The 26,336-nt window shown below is 33.6% G+C and overlaps 1 protein-coding gene across 1 annotated transcript in view; it reads right to left on the bottom strand.

Moving 5' to 3' along the window:
- CSMD3 (CUB and Sushi multiple domains 3) overlaps positions 1-26,336 on the bottom strand; it is a 604,389-nt gene that overhangs the window by 65,905 nt on the left and 512,148 nt on the right. The window contains exons 46-53 of the mRNA XM_008929222.3: positions 24,004-24,084; positions 22,719-22,832; positions 18,870-19,058; positions 18,317-18,463; positions 15,637-15,825; positions 7,919-8,104; positions 6,448-6,642; positions 4,611-4,784 (exon numbers count right to left, since the gene is read on the bottom strand). Coding sequence (XP_008927470.2) covers positions 4,611-4,784; positions 6,448-6,642; positions 7,919-8,104; positions 15,637-15,825; positions 18,317-18,463; positions 18,870-19,058; positions 22,719-22,832; positions 24,004-24,084 — 1,275 coding nt within the window. The remainder of the gene's footprint in view (positions 1-4,610; positions 4,785-6,447; positions 6,643-7,918; positions 8,105-15,636; positions 15,826-18,316; positions 18,464-18,869; positions 19,059-22,718; positions 22,833-24,003; positions 24,085-26,336) is intronic.

The following is a 26,336-nucleotide window of genomic DNA, read 5'->3' as shown; positions in this document are numbered from 1 at the left end:
CTTCCTTCTAACTCTTAAATGTGCTGAGTGGTTTTACTATGAACAAATTAGCTTCCTTTCAGAGGAAGTACATTGAGAAGTCTCTAGGAGCACAAAACAAGTGTTTCATCTCCTCTTGGAGACAAAGTGGTCAACATTATTGACAGGTCTTTTTGACAAGTCAGAATCATATGAGTAATGATGACATTTAGCCCAGAGGACGAGACCAGATACAGTCCAAGGACAATTATCTGAAACATGTAATACAGATATAGAAAATTCAGAATCAATTACTTGTCTCGTGATCTATTCTTTCTGCTGGATTATGTGTTAATGCAGACAAAGGCACAGGTTTAATATTTCTCTTAGGAGAACAGATGAAAGGTTTTCCTGATATTATTATATAGGAAGTACAAATTCTGACATTTAATGTACCCTCTAACCCAAATAGCTTTTTTCTGCTACCCATCTGTCTGTATTGAAAACTCCTCTAGTATTAGCCCAGTATTGGAACCACACTTATGCCTTATTCACCAAGTAAACTCCATTCTTCATTTCTGCATTTTTATTCATATGGACACAGTATTTTAAAAGGCGTCTTTACTTCTCCAAGTGAACTAAAATAACTACAATAACTAAAATAATGTAATTATATTTCATGGTTTATATTGATTTTAGATTTAATACTAAGTTGCAGAACTGAACAAAACTATTGTTCCAGCAGTTGTTGAGTCTTTCTCTGTAGGAAATAACAGCAATAACTTTTGGTAAATAAAGGAGACAATATAAAACAATCTGTTTTATCAATATGTCATGAGGAATGGAGAAGGAATTAGGTAAAAAGTTTTAAGTGCAGTATACCTGAGATGAAGAGGACAAAGCCACAACTTCAAGAAATGTGAGACCATGGAGTAAGCTCACCAATCAACAAAAAAGTGTGCATAAGATACCTTTCCTCTAATGAGTTAAACTATTGCTTAAAAATAATAATTTTCCCTGTTTTTTCACATGGCTTTCATTGATGAGATGTCTAAACATCTTTTAAAATTGCTATCAGTCACATAACTGAGAGAAACTCAATTAAATTACATGCCTCCAGAAGAGAAGTATGAAATCTGAATGCTTTGGAATAATCTAAGAAAACAGGTCCTCCATTATATATAAGAAGAATTGCATCCAACAGAAAGACTTTTCAAAGCATGCTATACTTTTCTTTGTAAGTTTTATTTTGTTGAGTGTTTTGGACTAGGCTTTCTAAAATGTTAACTGAAATAATACAGGAAACATATTTAAATATTTTTCCAAGAGGAAATCGTATAACAAAATCACAGATTTTTCACTCTCTTTTTATAAGTAGTATATTCAGTAAAAATCTGTTCTATGTTTCTGAATGTTTCACCAGGATTTACTACATAGACTATCCCCCAGAACCTGTTTCCGAAAAAGATCAAGCACAATAAATTGTGAGGGGCAGTCTGTAACCTTGAAGACACAACAGTCCTGATTTTTATCTTTGCCTGTTATTTTATTCTAAAAGACCAAATGATTTTTTTCTCGTATTTTTTCACGATAAAATATTTTGAAATATTTGTTATGAAAATTTTGACAACGGAATTACTTCAGAAGCTCTCTTTTGTTTTGTTATTTTTTTTCAATTTGAACATTGTTTCTTCTCACCAGCTATGGAGAACAAGATTCAGAACTCAATTTCCTACCACATTGTATTAAAACTGAGATTATTATGTGATGATTTTTGGATTACTACATTGTTATTTAGGTATTCTTTAAGGAAAAATAAAGTGATATTCAGAAAGGAGGGCAGCTGTGTTAAATGTTCCAATTTTTGCAACAGATTCAATATCCATAAAGTATTATCCTTCTTTTTTTTAAAAAGAAGCCAAAAAAAAAAAAGATCAATGAAATAAAGTTTACCTCTGTTTTAGTTCTCATTTCTCTCTGATTAGGTTCAACATGAACTAGTTTTAAGTTCTGTTGCAGAATACTTAGACTCACGTTTATTTTACCTTTCATAATTTTTCAAATTACACATAACTGGAATGAAAATCAAGTTGTCTAACGCAGCAATGCAATGAAATAATTTGAGTAACACTTTTGAAAAAAAATAACTGGTATTTTTAAACAAAACAGTTGGAAAAGGGTATTATGTTATCCTATAGGATTTCATTAATGTCATCTCAGTGATTTTGCAGGGCATCTTCAAAACTTAAAACAGAAATACAATGGTAGTCGTCTCAGTCCAAGCATAAATACATTTCTCAGCAAGTACAAGTGATAAAGGATAGAAAATATTTACAGCTGTGAGAGAAAAACTTTAAAAGTAGAAAGTGAAAATAAATTTTTTCTTACTATTTTGCAGTTATTGAAAACAAACACCAGAATTTACTGATAAGTTGCACAAAAATTAATTTCTTGAACCATTAAAATACCCACTCTGTAGATCTTCCTCCTGTATTTTATCTCCTTTTCTCTCACATTCTAATATTTCTTTAATGTACACCATTTCCTCCACCTTCCAACAGCATTTTCTTTCTCTTCCTTCTTAAAAACATTTCTGACTTCTGATTTGTCATTAGCTCAACCCATCCTTCTATCTTAAGTCTTAAATTACTTGTGGAAGAAAGAAGAATTGAACTGAGTTAGTCTGAGTCTTTGCAAGAAGCTGATTTCTGCACAGGGATATAACATAGAAGGCAGTGTTGTTGCAAAAGCAATTAGGGCAGCCATTGCTCCCTTTTATTAATTTGCTCTGTCACTAGTTTTCTTTTTTTTTTTTTTTGCCAAGGTATACATGCTTTTTTGCTTGCTATATATATGAAGTATACTACATTCTATTTCTCTGTAAAACATTCATGCTATCTTCAACAATTTGCCATCAATAAAGCTTTCAAGATACACATTTAAAGATTTGCTGTGCTCCTATGTCTGATACAAAAGGTGTCTTTTTAGATTAGTTTTCACCTCCAGTCATATAGTTGTTTTCTTAACTGTTTCTTGTTCCTGGACATTACAGCATACAAACTTAATAATAACTAATATTTTCTGAGAAGCAGGAGTCTTCTTTAAGTCTTCTTAAGTCTTCTGCAAGTAAAGACTATGCAACCTGTTAGTACTATTAAGATTGTATTACATTTTTATTTCTATAGGCAAATGTAAGAGAAATTCAATTCACTCTGTGATGATCTTCACTTGGCATCAAGTTATTTTGGCAAAATTCTAAAATGCAAGTATTTTTTCAAGATGCTATTCACAAATAGAGGGCAATTTGGCTGTTTTTAGATTAATATTTCTCTGATTAATATTTTTACATTTCTCCAAACTCAAAGAGCTGTAACTTTTGCAGATAAATCAGTAAAAATGAAAAAAAAAAAAAACAACAACAAACAACAACAAAAGCAGAACATTTTGATTACATACATACTAAGGGGCCTTAAAACTTTTAGATTTAAAACAATCTGTTTTATAATTGATGATAATTTAGAAGAAAAAAATTATCAAACATGAAGATCTTTTCTTTTTTCCCCCTCCTCCGCTGAATGGTTTCCACAGTAAAAGTGAAAAATAAACAAGGACTCTGCCCCTCTCAGCTGTATGTCAGGGAACATTCCAGCTTCAGACTTGTAGTTTGATAAGCAAAACCTTTGCTCATTCATGAGTCATTCACTTAAGTGCAGATTTGCACCAAATAAGGTGTATTGGAGAAGGAAAATTATTTTGGATGGAGAGTAGTTTAAAAAGGTGAATGGCAATCTGCACAAAGAGGTATTGCAACAAATCCCTATATTTAAAATATATACTAGTTCAGATTTTCTGAAAGTCTCTGTTTATGGATATTCTGTAATATACTCATGCCTCCCAAATGACAAAATACAATATGACTTACATATTTCATTCTAAATCAGAATACTATCACAGCTTTGATTTCAACTGAAATTAAAATTTTGATTGCATATAGAGTTAAAATCAATGTCTCTACAATAAAGACAATAAACCAGCTCAAGGTACACAAGATGATGAATCAGAAAGAAGCCTTGAAATTGTTTCATGTGTTCATCTCATTCATAAATAATTCAGGGACTGATGTCTGAGTATTTTAAATAGGTGAAGATACCTAAACATGTACAAGGGTGTCAAATTGCATAAATAGTGGCCGGACAGTGACTTTCTCTTAGAAACATGGCTGCAGTGGTCCTGTCAAAGTTTGCAAAAACTTTTTTTATCTCCTTCTGTATCTTTTCAAGAGTACAGTTTAATTCCATAACACTACCACTGAGTTCAGGCTACCATGCAGATATTTTACTGAGGATATGTATTATGCTGACACATACGGAATCAGTCTGTCTTGCTTTTTATGTATAGTTCTACTTTGAAGACATACACATAAATACAGTAACACAGGTTTTGCATGTTGGAAAGATATTAAAATTTCTGAAAAGGTAATTATATAATTTGATAATTTCTTATACTTTGGTAAGAAAAACAACCCACCCAGCCACACACATGCAGATCCCTCTTCAATGTCTCTGCTAACAGAAAGAGACAAGCTGTTTGTCTTTGCTTACTTTTGTCCGCTAGAGAGAAAGAAAATAGTCAAGTCATGACAGTATCTGTACCTAAACATCTCGTCTCAATTCCTCTCCAGAGTCCAGATGACAGACATTCCCTCACTGCAGAGCCAACTAACATGTATCCTGAGTCACAGGTAAATATAGCTGTAGATCCATAGGTGATTTGAGTTCCAATCTTATTTCCATTGGGAGGTGTAGGAAGTTCTCCACAAGAAATAACTTCATGACAAAACCAAAACAAAACAGAAATGTACAGTTAAGTATCACAAACACACATAAAACAGTACTTATCTACCAGTAATACTTATCAACCAGTCAACCAGATTTCACACCTTGAAGCATTTTGTTCTGTAGAAAAAATAGATTAAAAACTGCAAATAAAAACTGTTACTTCCCTAGAAATAATACTTAAGAAAGAGAGGGGGAAAACCAATCAAAATTGTTTCTGTAAACCTAAAAAAGCCATTAGGAACATTATTAAATTCAGGTTAATTTTGGTTTTATCAAGTACTTGTCTTGCATATCGGAATACCACAATTGTTGTCAGTTTTAAAATTATCTTTCTCTGGGCAGATGTTGTTTTGATCTTCTAGTTCATAATGACATGCTTACCTCACCATTCACACATATCATTTTTAAAAGGAGCGAATTATATTCATGGAATTCCTTGCTATTTATTTACAATTCAAAGTATCTTTTCATTCAAAATAATATTTTTTCTTTATCAATGTTATTTTAATAATAAAAATAGCTTTACTATTACTAAATAAGAGGGTGAAAGCAGCTAGTGCACTTTATGCTTGAAAAAAGTGGTAATATTTCAAACAAAACTTCTCAAAACAGTGAAAAATAGTTTGTCTTTTAAAGAAAAAAAGGTTAAAAATACAAATTTTATATGTCAAATAACTATATACACAGAGAGATATAGATACAGACATATACACAGTATTTTTAATACTAGCAGAGGTGAAATATTGCAATTAACTTTTAAAAATACTCTAAATTATAAATTATATTTCCACCTATAAAGAAATCAAAATGAAGGTTAATTTCCAATGTAATAATACCTGGTTTTGAAACTGCATTTTTTAACTTCTTTTTTTTTAATTAGTTTTGTGTTTATTGTCAATAAATTCTAAAGCCATAGTTATCTGACTCATCTGCAAACTTTTTCAGTATGTTTGGATTTTTACACGAATGTGCAGATACGTTTTCGATACATGCACCAAAAGCTCAATCATGTCCCACATCACAAGGTGTTCCATAAAGAGAAGGAGCTCTGGGGCTTCAAAGTGTAACCAAAACCCTACAGTTTTGAAAAAGAGGTGTCTAAATTCAAATGTATGAAGAAACTTGCTTTTCACAGGGGTGTGTGTGGGAAGTACATTTAATTGCTTTAAATATCTCAATATTCATTACTTAATTTTTGAAAATTAACTACTGCAGGTTATCAGCACACCAGCTAATGGTAGGAATGATCTGGATGTGTGTAAATGCACATTACATGACAACTAGCTGAAAGGAGAGATTATTTTATTTATCAAGCATGCAGACAATATACAAAGGTTTTGCATTTTTCTAGACCAGACAGCATTCCTGACCAAAAAAAATATATAGGAAAATGTTCTCTACTACTTCCTTTTACATTTATAAATATAGGGACCTTTAAAATCCAGAAGTGTGCTTACAGATATGCCCTTGTCACTAAACCTAATGTATTATATTTGTTAATAATAGCCTTTTGGATACCCAGGAATTCCAATCAAGAAACACTTTTTATAATTAAGTGTTTTAAATATTTAATTAGCTATTTTCTAATTCACCCAGTAAAATATTTTCTTCTGATGTCTATACAGCAGATAAAGATGCAACATGTACTCACTTTGGCAGTAAGGTCTCTCATTTCTCCAACTCCAGGTGCCATTAGCAAGACACTCGATAGATGCTGGTCCCAAACCGTAATACCCTGGATCACAGCTGAAAACTACTTTTGTTTTATACTCATAATGTGAACCATTCACTATTCTCCATCTTCCATGTTCCAGCGTAAAAGAATTGATGCTTGGACATGTAACAACTGCCAAAATAAAAAAATCCACATAGTTATTTGTGGCTTAGTACAGGCAAACTGGGAAAATCTGTACTGTTATTAATTCAAAAATATTTATTAAATACAGTGACATAATCTTTGAAGACTAATGCTGTATTTGAAATTGCCTTTTGTTAGCAGGTATGAGTTCTCTCATGTAATTAATAATGATCTAGCCAGAGCAGGGATTGTGTATTCAGAGTGATGCAATCAGTGTAGATAGAAGCTATAGCATGGTTGAATTCACTGTAGATGGACCTCCTGTGACACTTTATATCAGGCACCAGAATCTTTAGTAAAGTGTTAGCTACATTTAAATGCAGCAAGTATTTTTCTACCCAGGCAAACTCCATGAAATTTGAGAGGCTGCACATTGGTGATAGATAAAATAATATCCATGTTGAAGTTGTTTTTTTCAACAGCTATACATTTTTAATCTCATGTCTTAATTCTATGTGTTCTTCCTCCAGAAATGGAACAAAAATATTGTACAACTCCAAGATAAATAAAAAAGTTTAACATGCATAACAATATTTCCTACTTTATTTTTCTCCATTTGGATTGGTCCTTTAGAAAGAGGAAAATGCATGATTGAATGCAATTTAAAAGAACAAGAAAATAAAAAAGGAGAAAGAGAACATCCTTGAAGATTACTTTAGGGTATGTTTTCTTTCATTTCCAAAATTCATTGGATAAGTGAAATCCTAATGTGCATCAGATACTCTGACATTTCTGTATCAGTCTTACAATCACCTGGGTTTTCATTTATAACTGCTGGTATCCATTTCTCTTTGGGAGTAAACATGCATTTTCTCTGCAGTGATGTTCCCCCAAGTTCAGATGGTTTAGGACTATAATGATGGGCTGAATATAAATAATAAGCAGCAGTTTCCAACAAGTATCCCAGAGGTTTTGCAATTCTGGATAGTAAATAGAGTTTGTTAGCAGTATATGAATTTTGCAACTCTCACTGAAGAGATGGTTTTTGCATAAACCTCTGCAACCGTTAACTTTGATTTAGCTATAAATTAATTATTAGTTTTATTGTATTCTATAAGCTCTAGTATATTTCTTCTGCTGTCACAGCATGTCTTAGTTACATACATTGCAAATATACATTTCATAACAATTTAATACCATCAATAATTTATAGATTAAAGTAACCTGAAGATGAAAGTTTAAGTAATGTGAAGATTTATGGCCTGGATAAATAAACAAAATGTACACACAGGTTCTTACTAGGGACTTTTTACACGTTACTTACCTACACATCGAGGTGTTTTATTGTGATTGCTCCAGGTCCCATCCGGCTGGCAGACTGCAGTAGTAAGCTCTTTGGCTGATAGCCTATATCCATCATTGCAAAAATAAGTAACACGGGTGCCAACTAAGTAATCTGTAGTTAATATCCCACCATTTAATGGAGCTTTAGGAATTCCACAAGATATTGCTGAGTAAAGAGAAAGACATAGTTACTTTACATCTTCAATATAAGTTTCCGCTTACCTCAAATGGTTTATGCATTGCAACATCAATGGTTTTAAAGTCATAAAAAATAATTTTAAACTGTTTAATATGTGTTTTAAGCATGAAAATAAATACTCTTAAAATTTTAGGGAATTCAATCAAATAAAGATTTTGTCTTTTGAAGGAGGATGAAAATAAGAAAAATGGTTCATAACTCTGTAGCTAACCATTCAAAATGCAGAAGATAGTAAAGCAAAGAGAATAGAGAATATCTGGAAAAAATACAACCCGCATGGCTGAATGAGTAAGACACCATCTGAGAAACTACAAATATGGTTGGTAGTTCAGATTTCTTCCATCAAATGTACTGTGTGACCTTTGGCAAAGCACTAAAACTAACTTTGAACATACTATTTTTTCCACCTGCAAAGCAGAAAATACTCTGTTGAAAATACTGAATCATCAAATCTTAGAACAGCCTGTGTTGAAAGGGACCATAAAGATATTCCAGTTCCAACTGCTCTGCCATCAGCAAGGACACATTTCACTAGACCAGGTTGCTCAAAGCCCCATCCAACCTGGCCTTGACACTTCCAGGGATGAGGCATCCACAACTTTTCTGGGCAACTTTTTCCAGTGTCTCACCACCCTCATGGTGAAGAATTCCTTCCTGATGTGTCCTATCTTCTTTCATTTTAAAGTCATTCCCCCTTGTCCTACCACTGCATGCCCTCGTAAAAAGTCCCTCTCCAGGTTTCCTATAGGCTTGCTCTAGGCTGGAAGGCTGCTCTGAGGTCTCCTTGGAACCTTTTCTTCTCCAGCCTGAACAACTGCAACTCTCTCAGCCTGTCTTCACAGGAGATGTTTCAGGCCTCTGATCATCTTTGTGGCCCTCCTCTGGACACACTCCAACACGTCCAAGGTGCTTCTTATGTTAGGGGTACCAGAGCTGGATGCAGTACTCCAGATGGAGTCTCACAAGAGTGGAATAGAGAGGGAGAATCACCTCACTCACCCTGCAGGCTGTGCTTGTATTTATGCAGCCCAGGGTATTCTTGGCTTTCTGGGTGATGTCAAGTTTCTCATCAAACAACACCAAGTCCTTCTCCTCAGGGCTGTTCTCAATCCATTCTCTGCTCAGCCTGGATTTCTTTTTGGCCCCAACCCACGTGCAGGACCTTGCACTTGACTTTGTTGAACTTCATGAGATTTATGTAGGCCCACCTCTCAAGACTGTCCAGATCCCTCTGAATGGCATCCCTTCCCTTCAGTGTGTCGACCACACCACACAGTTTGGTGTTGCTGGTAAACCTGCTGAGGGTGCACTCAATCCCACTGCCCAAGTCACTGACAAATATGTTAAGTGGGGACAGTCCCCATATCAAGCCCTGAGGGACGTCACTCATCACTGCTCTTCACTTGGACATTGAACCACTGACCACAAATCTTTCAGTGCAGCCATCCATCCAACTCCTTACCCACTGAGTGATCCATCGACAAATCCACATCTCCCCATTTTAGAGACGAGGTTGTTGTGCAGGACAGTGTCAAATGCTTTGTCCGAGTCCAGGTAGATGACATAGTTGCTCTTCCCTTATCCACCAACACTGTAATCCCATCATGGAAGTCCACCAAATTTGTCAGGCATGAGTCACTCTTAATGAAGCCATACTGGCTGTCATCAGCTACTTCTTTATTTTCCATGTGCCTTAGCACAGTCTCCAGAGGAGTCTGTTTCATAATCTTGCTGGGCACCAAGGTGAGATTGACTGGCCTGTAGTTCCCTTTTTAAGAGTGCAGGCTATGTTCTTCCTTTTCCAGTCAACTGGAACTTCATCAGAAGACCACAACTTCTCAAATATGATGGATAGTGGCTTTGCCACTTTGTGCACCATGCCTCTTAGGACCAACAGGTGCTTCTCATCAAGTTCCATGGATTTGTGCACCTTCAGGTTCCTTAGATGGTCTTGAACCTGATCTTCTCCTATGGTGGGAAGTTACTGATTCTCTCAGCCCTTGTCTTTGCCTCCCCTGCTTGGGAAGTGTGGATAAAGCACTTGTCAGTGGAGACTAAGTCAAAAACATTGCTGAGTACCTCAACCATCTCCATGTCCCATGTCTCCTGTTTCCTTCTGGAGAGGTCCACCTTTTCCCTAGGCTTCTTTTAGGAGCTGTTCTGGTTGCCCTTGACAACCCTTGACAGATTTATTTCTATCAGGGCTCTAGCTTTCCCAATGTGATCTGTAGCTGCTCAGACAACTTGTCCGTATTCCTCCCAGGTTGCCTGCCCTTGCTTTCAGCCTCTGTAGGCCTCCTTTTTGTGTTTCAGATTGTCCAGGAGCTCCTTGATAATCCAGGCAAGTGTCCTGGAGCTTTGTGTGACTTCCTCTTTGTCAAAATGCAACATTTCTGAGGTTGGAGGAGGTGATCCTTGAATATTAACCAGCTATCTTGGTCCTCTCATGAATCTAGGGCTTTATTCCATGGTACTCCACCAAGCAAATCCCTGAGGAGGCTGAAGTCTGCTCTCCTGAAGTCAAGTTAGCAAGCTTCTGCCCTTCTCACTGGTCTAAGAATCTTGTACTTCATCATTTCACGGTCACTGCACCCAAAGCTGCCCTTCAGCTTCACATTCCTCACCAGCATCTCAGCATCTCCTTGTTGCTGAGAAGGTCCAGTACCTCTCCTTGTTGGATCCTCTACCACTTAGAGAAGAAAATCAAAAAGTGCAAATAAAAATGTAAGCCATGCTATTTTTTTTCTTCTCTCTCTCTCTTTTTTTTTTTTTTTTTTCTTTTACCAGAAAGAAAATACCAAGAGAAGATCTGCTTCTAAATAATGCTCTGACGGTTTGGGAACAAAAAAAAAAAAAAAAACCTAAACCTTTTCCACCATCTAACACAATATATCTAATGTAGGTCAGAGGAGAAAAAAAAAAGGAAAGAAAAAGGCTTAGGCACTTAATTCTGAAATACCTTACTTTGAAGTGGAATCTGGAGCCATAAGAAAGTACCTATCATGCCTACACAGGAAAGTTAATCCTCTCAGACTACATATAAATACTTGGGAAAAAAATTAATCTATTTTTGCCCCTACTAGGAGGTGATCTGACGTAAAACTGATCTGCTTCTGCTTCTGCAATATAATAATACCAAAGGTAATAATCACAGCTAAGACACAGGTAAAGCACCAATGCTATAACAACTTCCAGTTGTAGTAGTGTTAGAATATGCTTGTATTGCCATAAAAAAACCCCTGCATATAAGATGTAAATTTAAAAAAAAAAACCAAACCACAGTAGAGGCTCACTGTGTTGAAAAGATCACAGAAAACTATTACTTATTTGCTATCACCTTGTCTGTGCAATAAATACAAAACTTATAATAAATATGACTTATTTATCTTATACATACCTATAGTAATTGTTCTAATGTGCATGAATATTACTATCTCAAACCTATAGCCATGTCTAAAAAATCTAAAAGTAGAAGGATTATGTTTTACCCATCAGATATTTGTTCCACACCATTAATTTTTTATAAAAGCATAACTCATCATGTACCATATCTAACCATATATTCTTGGAATTCTATTTAATTACTCATTTATTTATCTTTAATTTTTTAAAATACTTTAGTATAGCTTGCATAACAATCACCATTTATACAACAATATGTCTGCTCTTGTGGATAATTTAGATTACTGAGGTAGACAACTTTTCTGGATATAATGTTGAGTTTTAAACTTCACTTACTTAAAATCTCTACCTAAAATTCCTGTAAAAGCATTTGCCCACTATCCATATATGATATTATAAAGTACTAATAATGATTTCCAATGAGACCTGCGTGAGACAATATTTATTTGCAAAAGAAATATTTCATAATTAAAAACCAAGAATCATATAGTTCTGGGATAAAAATGCAAATGTAAAAAATAACTGAAAGAAAACCAAATGCCTTACAACACTTTGAATATTCTGAGATCTATGATCAGTTTTAAATATTCAATCATCTATATGAATTCATGTTAATTCCTGTACTCAGATAGACTAGTGCAAATCTGTTAATTCTTTCAAAAGTTTATCATGATCAGACCTTATAATTTACCATGGGAAACTTTTATTGACTTAATATCATTAATCTGAGATGGATACATTGGTAACAACAATTTCACATTATAGTTCATTTAATGCATGCCTATATAAACAGAATAGTTATATCTAAAAGTTAGAACATTAAAGTTGATAAATAATTTGTATTATTTTTACTATTATGTGATATAATATTAGATTTTGAAGACCCTTTTCAGATAAAGGGTCCTTTTGTATTAACTTTGAAACAGGTTTCAGTTAATTGCTGAAGTCTGGTTTGAGGTATTTCTCTTTGATTCCTTACTACTGCATTTAGTCTCTTCCACTGAGATTTATTTATTTTTATAAATAATGTAAAAAAGTTCTCATCCAAGGTTATACATTGTCTGGATGTTTCAGGTTCTCCCAGTCCTGTAGTGCAAGTGATATGAAGAATGGTTGGTATTATCTATTTAGAGGTTCAGAGATCAAGATTTCTAGTCATATAGGTATAAGAATGAGAACATTAAAAATTGCTCTAACGTTACTCATTAGCAGTTGTAGTGAAAAAGGCTATTGACGTTCATTAATTACAGAAGACAACTGTCAACAATAGTAAAGATACAGAATGAAAAATGTGAAGACAAAGAATTAGTTTAGAAAATCATGAAATATTCTGAAGGAAGTAGAAATGCTTGCCAGGTAATGCAATTAGTATTGCTATAAAAACCCAGCAAAGCACCAAAATCCACTAGCTGTGCAGACTGTAGAGGTATCACTAAAGAATAGATAATTTTGAGGCCTGAGATATTTTATTTCCTATAGGAAATAGTTGTAATTGCTATTACTACTACTGTGATTTGACTGGCAATCTTAATTTTGGAAACAGAAAAAAAATAGATTAAAATGACGTTGCTTTGAAAGAAGCTGCAAAATTGCAAATATATATTTTTTTTTAACTTGCAATACTATATAAAAAAAGAAAGCCTAAAACTTTTTCTTATCTGTGTTAAATGGTCATTTGTGGCAATTCTACATTCAGATGTGTGAAAGGACTGATTAAAATGGCTTTGAAATTTATGCTATAAATGGTAGAGAATGGGAAGTAGAAGTTGGGACTGTGGCATTGTCATCTGATATCACCTGGAAAAATAGTTGGCAAATTCTGACTGACAATTATAATACTTGTTAAAACAAGTGGTTCATACTCAATATCATGAAGTTCTAAAACCTGCTAGCCCACACTTTAAAGAGTTAGAATTTTTGTTGAATCTGTACTGCTCAGCAGTAGCGGGAATGGCAAAGCTCTTGTGCCTTGTAAGTGTCCTCTGTGAAAGAACATGAAGGATATCTACTGATGGTGTTCTGAATCTTTTGATACAAGAGAGTGAACCTTCTGTATCATCTGGACAGGTGAGTGTATGGGTCTGGCTCAGCTGGAGTTCATTTCCCCACAGTAGCCCTCACAGTGCTGTGCTTTGCAGCTAGAAGGGTGTTGATAACACACCGGTGTTTTGGCTACTGCTGAGCACAGCATCAGCACTGTAACATTCCTCCCTCAATTGAGGGCAAGATCCTGGGAGGGGACACAACCAGGACAGCTGACCCAAACTAACCAAAGGGATATTCCATGTCATATGACATCAGCTCAGATATAAAAGCTGAGGTAAGGAGCAGGAAGGTAGGCATTCATTGCTTCCAGTGGCTGCCTGCTAGGGAGCCATTACATATGTTGAAGCCCTGCTTCCCGGGAGTGGCTGACCATTACTGCTGATGGGAAATAGAGAATAAACCGTGTTATCTTTCACTCCGCTTTTGTGCACACAAGCTTTCACCTGGCTTCTGCTTTAATAATCTGCCTTATTCGTACCCACGAGTTGTTTTCCATCTTACTGTCTCCCCTGTCCTGCTGGGAAGGGGAGTGATAGAATGGCTGGGTGGGCACCTAGCATCCATCCAAGGTCAACCCATCACAGTGGAATAATTTTAACTTCAGCAAAACAATAGGAAGCTCCGATATATAACTGACGTATGGAAACAGTTTATTCCTGAAGTGTTTTGCAGTAATGCGTCTTTAGGTTGAATCCAAAGGGTTTGCTGTTATGAGTTGCAGCTACATGTCATGGCCAGAAACCACTTTCCAGCACAAGATCTTGCAGGAAGAATCAAATAAAGTTCATATCACGTATCAAATCTAGCCCCATAATTATAACTGTTATTCAATTAATAAATACTTTAAATAATTTACAGTATGCCAACAGTCTTTGTACTTGATCAGACATCATGAAATTACTAAGCACTTAACTTCACTTGTTCCTAAAGTGTTACCTGAGTATTGCAACTATTTCCCTTACTGAACTATACTCAGTATGCTGAGAATAATCATCTGGTATTTGAATTTGGTGAGTTGGGTTTGTTTGTTGGTTTGGTGTTTTGGTTTTTTTTTCCACATTATGTTATAAATCTAATTAAGAGTTTAACCAAGTTCTGCAAATAAGTGTAATGGCAGTCCTTTGGTGAAAAAGACAAAGAATTATATGTAGCAAATGCATGACTGTATTTTTCTTTTGAGGACTTTCAGCTTTTTAAAAAATATAGGCACATACAGTAAGAAGTTCATCAAACTTTTTTTTCTTTTGCTTTAGAAACAGACAGTTCAAAGACTTTTTGCCAAAAAACAAACCTTGTGGGGAAATTAACATGGAGCATTCCAGTAGCATTTATCTTTGAACAAAATGCATACATTTTGAACAAGCACATCTGCAAATTTTCATGAACAAAAAAAGTCATTCTAATAGTTCACTGATAGAGGCGCAGGCAAATTATCAGAACAACAGTGTTCTTTTCAGGAAAGGAAGAATTAGTATACAGTTGTTATGGGTATTAAATAATAATTTCCTTTTCCTTGTTAGATAGAATATGTTTGGTTTTTTATAAGACAGAAGAAATTAAATATATGGCTAACCTGATTGATCATCTTTTAAATTTCAATTTAAACCACAAAATATTAGAATGGCATCATAGGCAAAATATGGCATCATAGGCAAAACTTGGTCCAGTTTCCTGTTCTTGGAAATGTAGCAAGTTTCAGGTCTTTCTTTATAATTAATTTTAATGTAATTCTTGAATCACAATAAATGAACTTTAAATATATTCAGTTTTAAATTAACTTTTTGAATAATTTCATATTTTACATGTGTATTGGGGGGAAAGGTTCCCTCACAGTGAGCTAGGTTATTTTTAGTATCTTCCAGTCTTAGCAAATTCTCTTGAAATCCTGGCTCTTAAAACACATTTGTTTTTATAAGTTTTATAGGGTAGAAAAATTTTGGTACAGAAGTATGACCATGAAATGTTTACCTGCTATTCATTTTAAGTCAGAAAACTTAGAAAAGGAAAAGGGAAGTTTCTTAGAGTATTTTTTTTTTAATTAAAGAATTTACCTTGACAAGCTGGGACTGGAACATCCCACGAGTAATAACCATATGGAGACTTCCTGCATACAGCAGTACTTTTCCCAATGAGCCGAAACCCTCGATCGCAAGCCCAGCGAACCATACTGTTGAGCTGTCCACCTGTCTGACTGACAATGAAACCATGTGGAGGGGACTCTGGAGTACTACAGTAGAGAGCTTTAAACATAAATATCAAATAAATAAAATATGCATTTAAAATTCAGATGATAATTCTTGAAAAATTCTGGCTGAATTCAGTGGACATCTGATAAGAAGCTGAGAAACCACCACTAAAAATTTTATTTTGTGTCCTGATCATGCATGCATCAAACAATATGACAAAATAGAAAGGTGAAAAAATAAACCGTTTTAAGCTCTGTATAAGCTTCAGATTTCAGTAGCCTCAAAAGAAATAGAGTGACAGCTCACTTTTATAACTGGCTATTATTTTGGGGTTTTGTTCTGTTTTATTTTTTCACCATCTTCTTTTTAAATCAAGTAAGCTACAGAATTTTAGTTTATGATGAAATTTATTGCAATTGTATACATTTCAGTAGCATACAAATTTTTGAAAGAAGGAAACATCTAGTGCATCCTGCTCATAACTCTTTTCAAATAATCTTTTCTTTCTGGTCCTAAATAAGTTATTTCTTTCAAGTTCTGTGATAGAATGAACTGAAGGGAAGCAAAAAATTTAATATAGATTTTAATCATACAGCAAAAATACCAAATCTGCTTCAAGTTGTTGTTGATTTATCTAGAACACATTAAGTCCTACAGAAGTCTTATCTAGAGACTATGAAAAAAATCAGAAATCTTTGTGAGAGCAAAAGTTATCTCTAATAGATACAATTGCCATAATCTGAAATTATTTATGTACTTCAAGACTCTCTAACATTAAATACTGCTTGCTTATTATATTTCCTTTCACTCCCTTGTTCATTAAATCCATGAGTACCAAGTCACTTGTGTTTAGCTACAGACCAGAAGGCTCTTGTAACCTGGTAACTAGTTTAAGATAAATGTTGTTTGTGTAAGAGTTTAACTTGGTTTCTAATTGGTTTAATTCAAGGCTGCTAGCCAAGATGGCCAATTTCCTTTTTTGTACGAAACAAAATTATGCTGGAAGTTCCAAGTACTTCCTTTAGGCTTTGAAGAATGTTTATAACTATAGGCATTTGTTTTCTCAGGCAAATAGAGAAGTGCTGCTTCACTTGCTCTTTAAGCCTTTCCATGTTCCATGAGTTACTTCAGGTCAATGTTTTTCTCAGGTGAAAGCTTCCTCTATACAGAATAAAGTTTGTTTACAACAAAAATATGTTAAACATATTAAAGCAAAGAGCAAAATGAGAAGTACTGCCATATCTTTCAGAGCACATACTATGAAAATATTTTCTTCCTTACACTAAATTTCTCCTGCCTTACACTCTTGGAAGAATCAGAGATACTTAGTGTACAAGAAAATACACTGGTATTTTCTGAGAGATATAGATCACAATTAAATATTTCCTGTCTACCTCTCAATAGTTCTCTCACTACCTGTAGGGAAAGAGAAGAATTTCTTCTTCTTTCTCTTTTAACAGGTCTAAGAGGTACTATAGGAAATGAAAATAGGTACCATATAATACTTTGTGTCTAGTCAACAGTGAATGTTATCTAGTTCACAACAAACATTTTAAGTCTAAGAAAACTATCCTCTCCTAAAGGGAAAGATGGCACTGATGTTGTTTCACTGAATATTATGAGCCTAATCATTTTTAGGCTCATAATTGCGGTTGTGGAGGAGCCAAAAATTGAGTGAGGAAAAACAAAAAAAACAGCAGAAAGAATTTTATATTTATTCTCTATTTCTTTCTTCACTTTGTAAAGTAAAATTGCTTTATGCCAATAACTTCTCTAATATCTGCAGATACTAACCCTAGTACTTTTCATTCTGTATATTTCATATCTTTGGTCATCATAAAAAAATCAAATATAGATTTTGTGCAATTGCCGCAAATTGCAACGGGTCTACTTTAGCTCGATTAACTAATATAATTTTCCAGTGAAATTCTTATTATATAATAATTCTGTAAAAGCAATTATACAAAATTCTATCATTGTCAAGTACCATTTTCACACACTATTCATCATTATGTTAGTTTGAATTAATAACACATACAATACTGGCATTTTTTACATACTAATTGACCTCTTCTAATACTGTTTGCTGCTTCTGTTGAACCTTAAATTAAAGAGTTCAATCCCCCAAGGTTTCATATATTTTTCTCTTTATAGCTCTTCACTCCTGCTTTGTTTCTATGTCTTTCTCTGTCCCACCAAAATTGTTAATAATGAATTGCATAAAGATCCAGTTTGGAAAACACCCCAGGAGGTACACAAGTGCAAATAAATGCTGGGAGAGAGAAGACGAAAGCTTCTTTCATCTTTAGTGCTGGTTTATGCCATTTGAAAGCCCTGTGAAGAATTTTCTTAAATCTCTACAGAGCACACGTGTGAGGTATATTTTCCTCACAAGATCAGTATCATCAGGTTCATAGAACAGATTGGATTTCCTTTCAGTTTGGTTAATTAAAGATACAAAACATAGCTTATATTACCCTTTTTACATACATAAATGTTCCGTATTGAAATTTTATACACACTGTAGAGAGTCACAATTACATACCTATATATCTTATCCTGAAACCTTTTTTATTGGTGCCATGATCTGCTGACCAACGGAGAAATACTTCATGGCCATTACTGGTTATATTTAGAGAAGATGAATAGTCTCCACTGAGAGATATGAGCAATGGGCTATGACTATTTGGTCCTTGGTACAAAGGAAGGGAAAAAAAAAAGAAAAAAGGAGTTACAAAGTTTAAAATAACATACCATAAATTATGTGCACATAACTATATATATGTATAAAGCCTCCCCCAAGCAAGTGGCAAATTAACTTGAATTAAAAATAGAAGTTGACATTACATGTTATATGCTAGACAGTATATATTTGCTTAAAAGAAAATTTATTTCTAAACATAATTTATGCAGTACAATTTCAAAAGACAGTAATCCAACAATTCCTTTTAGCACAATGAATCAAAATAATTGTTTTTTAAAGATTTTTTATACTGAAAAGTTATGATGCACATAAGCAGTAGTGATTACCCAGATGCAATATAAAAATACAACTATAGAGAAAAAGTATAATCCAAAGTTATGCATCCTATAGTTACCATCAAACACCTCAAGTATATCAAATTCCTTTTCTGTCTGGAAGAATTCAAAGAACATGCTGATATTATAGCCTTTTTCCACGGTAATGGTCCATGCACACATCTGGAGATTGGGGTAGCTGTCAGGATATCCAGGGCTCAATATTACTCCTGTTGAATCCAGACGCATTTCATTGGCTGGGCAGAGCACTGTGAAACACAAAGATTGGCAAAAAAATCTAAAGCCCACTATTTCTGTTTCATGTGATTGTCAAGATTTTTCTGAGTTCAAAAGAACTTAATTACTCATTATTTTTATATAAATTGAGCAGAAGGGTGTTTAAAAATATGATGCAGGGGTTTAATTTCGAATTATCTGGATTCACTAGGTCTACATAAAATAAAAATCTCAGTAAATAGAAATAGTTGATATTACCATGTTATCAGAACTTTTTTCAAAAACCAGTTTTACTTCATGATATAGGAACAAGTGCCTACAGTATATTCAGAACTGAATACTGCTAAACAGGAGCTTTGAAATCTGGTTTTACATTGACAACTAACTCTTACAAAAAAACTAGTTAGTCCTGAGTTATTAAAAGTTACGCAAGAAAAATAATAAGATCTTGGGTTTCCCAAGAACACTGAAAGTAATATTGGCTTATTACATACAAAAATCAGGTTTTATGTTGAAAAGTTATTGGACTATGAAGAGAGATAAAGAACACAGAAAAGCAGAGATGAGTGAGAAAAAGAATAATCATCTCCATAAAAAAATTGCAAGAATCATAGAATGTTTTGATTGAAAGGGACATTTGAAGGTCATTTAGTACAACCCCCTGCAAATCCATCCAACCCGCACCTGAAAAAGAGAAAGGAATCTGCCAATATATTTTAAAAATATTAATCTCTCACTTGCAAATTAGCTAAATTTAAGAAGTTGTTTCTCATGTCCTGTGTTTGTTTTCAAGAAGAGATTGAATAAAACACTTCCATGCCACCTGAGAAAACTCATATGACTGGAATCGGTCAAACTACAGTGCTGTGCCAGTTGTACAAAGCTCAAGCAAACGAATGAACTAATCCACTCAGCTTTATAGTACATATATGTACATATATATAAATTATATATAAACAAAAAGGTGTGGTAGAAAGAGCATAATAGTAATCTGGCTGCACTTGTTTATTTGCAGCTAGATTTGCCACCTCCATATTATTCTGCTTTGCAAATTGTCCTTAATTTAGGGATCTTCAGCTAAACTTCCCTCAGGAATTTTATTAATTGTTTAAAGACCTATTTCTGTAAAATAGATTCCCTTGGGAGTCAAGTAGCAAAGTATTTTATGAATCAGAGAAAACATATCTGAGATATAGTTAAGAGTCATCATTCAAGAATTTTCTCAGGGTCCCTTAATTATGATGTAAAATACAGTTTGGATCTTCTTACTGCGAAGTTTTTATTTATCCGGAAAGTAGAAAATAATTTAAAACAAAATTAAGGACAAAGTTACATGTTGCATATGGAAAATACTCTATTTTAAAAAAATAAAATGATAGCCATTGGCATAAGCTTGTGTAATTTAGTGATTATTTTCTCATCTAAAGAAGGAAATCTTCAAAAATTTTAAGAAATGATCATCCAACTGATCAAATTATTTTAAGTTAAAAATTAAAGAAAAATTCAACCTAAAGTCATTTTACACCAGCTAAAGCATACAACATAAGTACAAAGTTCAGTCAACAGAAATTAACACAAATCTAACAACAAACCTCCACTCTACCTGTTGAAAATAATCAGTAAATCATTTAAGAACCAACAGAACTGTGTTTTTATCTAGAGAGTGATTGCTATAGCCTGCACAATTAAAGTATGGTGGTTTATCCATAGATCAGTGTGATATACTAAAATCACGAAAAACAGAAATGTTAGGCATGTAATTTTGCTGCCTCTAGATTCCAAAAAGTTATTTTTTTCCATTCATCATTGAAATTTTACTTATATATTGTGATCTTCAAACTCAGATATTATATAAATAAATATAAATTAAAATTATGCTGCTGCTTATTCTACCTGTCGAGTTTGGTCATTTTTAACACAATTTAACAAATTCCTTTGCATTTTTCTTTTTGATTCTCTGGATCTAACCCTAAAAACTACATTCAGTACACTCTACTTTAAACAAAAATTATGAAAGAACTGATTTAATATTCAGTATTGGATCCAATGTTTAGCATTTATATCTGACAGTTAAAAGATTAACTGCGGTAACTGAAGTCATCATTCCTGAGGTTTTGTCTTTGGTCTTGCATTGAATACAAATATGCCTTCAGCAACACATCCTGACAGAATGCCTCAGGATTAGCACATATGTCTCTATTTGCCCTATCTAATATTACATCATTTTAACAGCTAAAGCAATGCCTGGAGGTTATTTAATGGTTTTCCACCTATTAAATTCTATGAGTCTGCCAAGTTAGGATTTTAATTTAAATTGGGGTGTTGGAGGATATTTATAGAAGTAATTGTACCTAAATAAATGTATGAATTTTCAGAAATTATCAGTGTTAAAGTTCTTATGAAGCTCATATTTCAGGATCATTTTGCATTTTTAAGAGCTAGACTCTTAAAAGAGCTAGACTGCTATGAATGAGTTTGACTTTCGCATAGTTTTGTGCATAAAATCAGAGGAAAATAGTTTATTCAGCTGTAATAGTAGACCCTTCTTTTTTCTTGGGAGTGCAGGAAAAGGATATATTTATAAGACAGTAATTTTTTAATTCTCATCTGAAAACCTAAGTGGAGATTATAGTAATAATTAAGTTCTAAAAATTAATATACTGATGGTTAATTTCCTAACATCTATACTGTGCACCAGTTTGAAACTTCATCAATTTCTAATAAACAGTTAGCTATTAAAGCTTAACTTGTAAAAGTAGTAGATTTATTGCCAATTAATTTTCTATTGCCAAATAAATCTTTCAACATCAGTGTTTTATAGATATGTTAATGAATTAAAATTACTGAGGAAGGAACACCAAAATATCGGATTGGTAGAAAAAACAGAAAGTAGTATTTTTCATATAATACAAATGTAAATCAAATGTATTTATTATGACTGATTTGAGAAAGTATTTTAATGCTGCAGTAGATGTTAGAATATTAAGCTCAACAGTAGAAGGATCACAAAGGAATATTACAGCAACCAGCAGAATCCAAAATGACTGTTGCTTACATAACTTATGCTTTTAGGAGGCTATAGTGTTTTGTTTTGGTCTTTTTTTCTAGAAAAGACTTTATCATACATGTTTATAACTGAAAGTCCTTATTCATCTTTCTGGAAATAAATGGAAAAATTAGTAAGAAAACATAAACACATACCCATCACTGGAACTTCAAAGAGATTCCAGTCTTTTAATAGAGCATGTGCAAGGCTTATCTTCATTAGCTTCTTCATCAGTTCAGTATGAAAGAAAACCCTCATATTTTCTTTAAAATTATGGAAAAATTATATGAGAGGTATCAACTTTCAGCTTAATAAGGACTGGTTTAAACTGTGATGCTAATGGTTGGCAGGACTGTAATCTTGTTTTGACTTTAACAATGAGATGGTATTATATCTGTATTTGCAGTTTTCAATACTTCACGAAGTAGAGCAGCAGTCCTTTAAACTCGTGAAATTCACTAAAAGATTACTAATTATCTTGCATTAAGATCTGACATATATGAAACACAACAACGATATACTGGGAATAGCATAAAAAATCTGAAATAGTTTCAGTATGCCATTTTATGTAAAGAGATAGAGGAGGGTATGTGAGGAATCACCATTCAGCTGGATTGGCAGCAGGAAAATAAAAACAAGAAAAAACCTTGACAAGAAGGTGGTGCTCCATCCATCTGAAGTCTTTCACCCAGTCGGCATGTCAGAATCTCATTACCAACCAAGGTAAAGCCTGGTTGACACTGGTATCTTATTATGTCTCCTGTTTGGAAAAACAAAACAAGACAAAACACAAACAAACAAAAGAAACATTAAACAGCAATTAACTGAGACTTTTAGCTTTGAAAACATTATTGATTAATGAAGTTTCTTGCCACCACATAAAATGGGCTAAATGACCTCTGGCATAAACAACTTTGATTAGTCTAAGAAACGTGGTAAATGAGCTTTGTGTTGCACACTGTGTTGCATCTATCACTGTTTTTCACCACATTATTTGTTGGATAGTTTGCTAATTTGTCTAGGTTTGACTGATGCTATGTGAACATGTCCACAGAGCTTTAAGCAATATAATTTATAGGATAACCATTATGGAACTAAAGGTATTAGATCAAGTCAGTAACTCATACAATCCTGAGGGGTGAAAAAATTAAACAGGAACTAGATTTAGTTGATGATATCTAAATTTGGCATGGTGAGAATAAGAAATTTTCATTTTTTAATTAAGAAATAAATAATTCATTATGGTTTTATATACCACTAAAAGTGAAATTTTTATATCCCAGAAGTTAGTTCTCTGGTTCAGATTACAGAGAAGAAAGGGAAAAAAAAATATTTTCTCTTTGTTACTTATATAACTAATCAAATATTGATATGGACTAAAAACAAATCTATTTTTCTTTGCCATCATATGAGCAAAACTAGCTGTTCAGACATCTGACATATGAAAGAAATTTATATGATCAGACATCTGATCATATAAATCAAATTTCTTTGAATTGTAGGTGGCTAAGTAATATTATTACACGTCTCAGAAGGTCAGAATGTCATCCCCTTCTCTGATCCTCACAATTTTCACAAATTTGATTTTACTCTTAAGGTCAAACGACCTTAATTCTGGTACAGAATATACCATTTTCTTCATGTTTTCTTATGGGTTTTCTTTGTTTGTTTCAGTGTAATACAATGTTTTATAATAGAGAGTATGAAAAATGTATTTTAAAATGAAGACAATTACAAAGAGTTACTGTATTACTTATATGTCATCTCTGAATGGGATTCAGGAGGTATAGGGAAGAGGAATGACTTCTTAAAAAACGTTTTTCAAATAAAAATCTAATGTATTATAGGCATGATTTTCATCCTGAAAAGCATCCCATGCACAGCAAGCTTATTTTTGAAACAAATGTTGCTTTCATTTTCTCTTATATTACCTATTTCGAATTCATCATCCTCAGTTAGAATTTCTGCATTTGGTATATTTGCTGGAGGCTGGCAGACCCGGAGCTGATAGGCTATAAACAGGAACAAAGCACAGCTGACATTCTCAAACACAGTTAACAGAGCCATGCAAACTTAACTGATTTAATACCCATATTAACATGATAAAAGCAAAAACTCTATTAATGTATTTTGAAACTTTCAGGAGAATCAAAAGAAAGGAAATGAAAACATCAGAAGTTGTGTCTGTGTTCTTGATTAGTTATTCATTTTAGTTGCGAAACCCTCGTAAATAACCTAAGAAACCTAGAATTGGTTACCAATTTTCTCACTTAAGTGATCTCACACAAAAAATAAATATTTTTCTATTGGGAAACTATTGTTTTGCTTGTTCTTTTTTTTTTTTTTTTTTTACAATACAATTTTACTGTTGGACTCTTCTGCAATAAATACAAGTTTTGGAATCCCAAACACTCTACTCAGAGGCAGAATAACTAATGGACAGAAGGATTTTGAATGTGAAATTTCCCAGTAAATGAATAGTTGTGGAGCAGACTGCACCTGCAGATAGGGTCAGAGAATAATGCAGCTTTCAAAATTCTCATTTGAAGTCTCACATGAAATAATTTTCTGTGATTTAACACATGATGCAGCAGCCAGGCAAAATAATTAGGTGAAACAAATAAAAAGATAAGTAGGAAGAGTATGTATGCAGAAGCTATACAGATTTTTTTTTTCAAAGATTGTATGAGGATAGGTCCATACCTGGACACAGACAAAATTCCATTTAATCTTAATGAAATTAGGACAGAAATCCTGCCAAAGAAATCACACTGACATATTTATACCGACAGTATAGTCTTCCCTGTTTTAAAGTGTACAGTCAGGATGAAGTATGCTTGGTTTTCACTGACAGTACATTTTCATATAGCATTGTTTTTTATAGCATTTCCCTTTAGCACTGAAACATCATCTATTTATGGCAGATGACAGTTCAGCTTCAGTAATGCACATTTTTGGTTGCTTCCTGTGATTAGATCCTGTAGTAATCTAATTGGCCAAACTTTTGTCAGTCACGAAATTTATACCATAACAGGTAAGACCTTTTGTTACTATTGAGTCACCCATATTTGATATCTTCCTATTATACTCCTTTTTGTTGATCATATAACGAAGATCTACTTAAATCAGTGAGTCAGAAAGATAACATTAGGATAAAGCAATTTAAAGTAAAACATACCAAGTAAACATGAAACAACTGTGCTATTTGCATCCTAAGAAAACTAATAATAAGAATTACAATATCATTAAAAATTGATTCAATAAAAAAAATTGTATCATTTATCTCAAATGTCTCATTTGAGGGTATCAGGAGTATCATTAATTTTAATCCCCAAATTATCTATTTTAAATAGATTTGACTCCTCTCATGTTTCCTTTACTGCTATAAATTTTGTATAGCTGATATGAAGGATCACAGCCTCCAAGATACTGAGAGATTTTTATTATCTTGACAATATCAATCCAAAGATTGTTTTAAGTTTCTTCATGAGTAATCCTTGTGCTGCTCAGTTTGCATCTTTACTACGCATTAGGGCCCACATCTGTGAAATGATAATTTGCACAGCAAAAGAAACAGGTGAAAGAAGAGAAGGTCCTTAGAGACACTTTACTACTAGCAAGTGATTAGACAGGGAGAAACAGCCTTGAGTTGCTCCACGTGAGGCTTATATTGGATATTATGAAAAATTTATTGATCAAAGGGGTTGCGAAGCATTGGAACAGGCTGCCCAGGGAAGTGGTGAAGTCAGAGTCTCTGAAGGCAATTACAAGAAGTGTAGATTTGGCACTTGTGGACCTGGTTTAGTAGTGGACTTAGCAGTGTTGGGTCTACAGTTGGACTCAATGATCTTAAAGCTCTTTTCCAACCTGAACGATTTTATGGTTCCATGAGCGTTTTTACATATTTTTGGTCAAATACCGATATATTAGTAGATATCAATAAATATCAATTTATATATTAATGAATACGAAGTGTCATTTTTGTCTTTCACAAGCTGATACATGCATCTTAGATGCCAAGATCTGGAATAGAAATTTTTAGCCCTCTCTACCTAGCCTTGCTGGAGTCTCTATCCTGCAATCAATTCAAGTGCTGTTGATGGTGGTTTTTTTTCATTGTGAGCTTTAGGCAATTTTTGTTTTGCTTTGTTTTTTTTAGATTATGGTTCCTCTGCTCCTCAATTCTGTCTATCTATATTAACCATGGTCTCTACTAAGCCAAAAAGAAAGTCTTCTAGTCCCAACATTTGATCAGGATCCAGAA

The sequence above is a fragment of the Manacus vitellinus genome, unplaced genomic scaffold, assembly GCF_001715985.3.
Source record: "Manacus vitellinus isolate BGI_N305 unplaced genomic scaffold, ASM171598v3 scaffold_1_pilon, whole genome shotgun sequence".
NCBI classification, from domain to species: Eukaryota; Metazoa; Chordata; class Aves; order Passeriformes; family Pipridae; genus Manacus; species Manacus vitellinus.
Note: the sequence above shows the minus strand (reverse complement) of the source record. Positions and strands in the feature narration are given on the sequence as shown.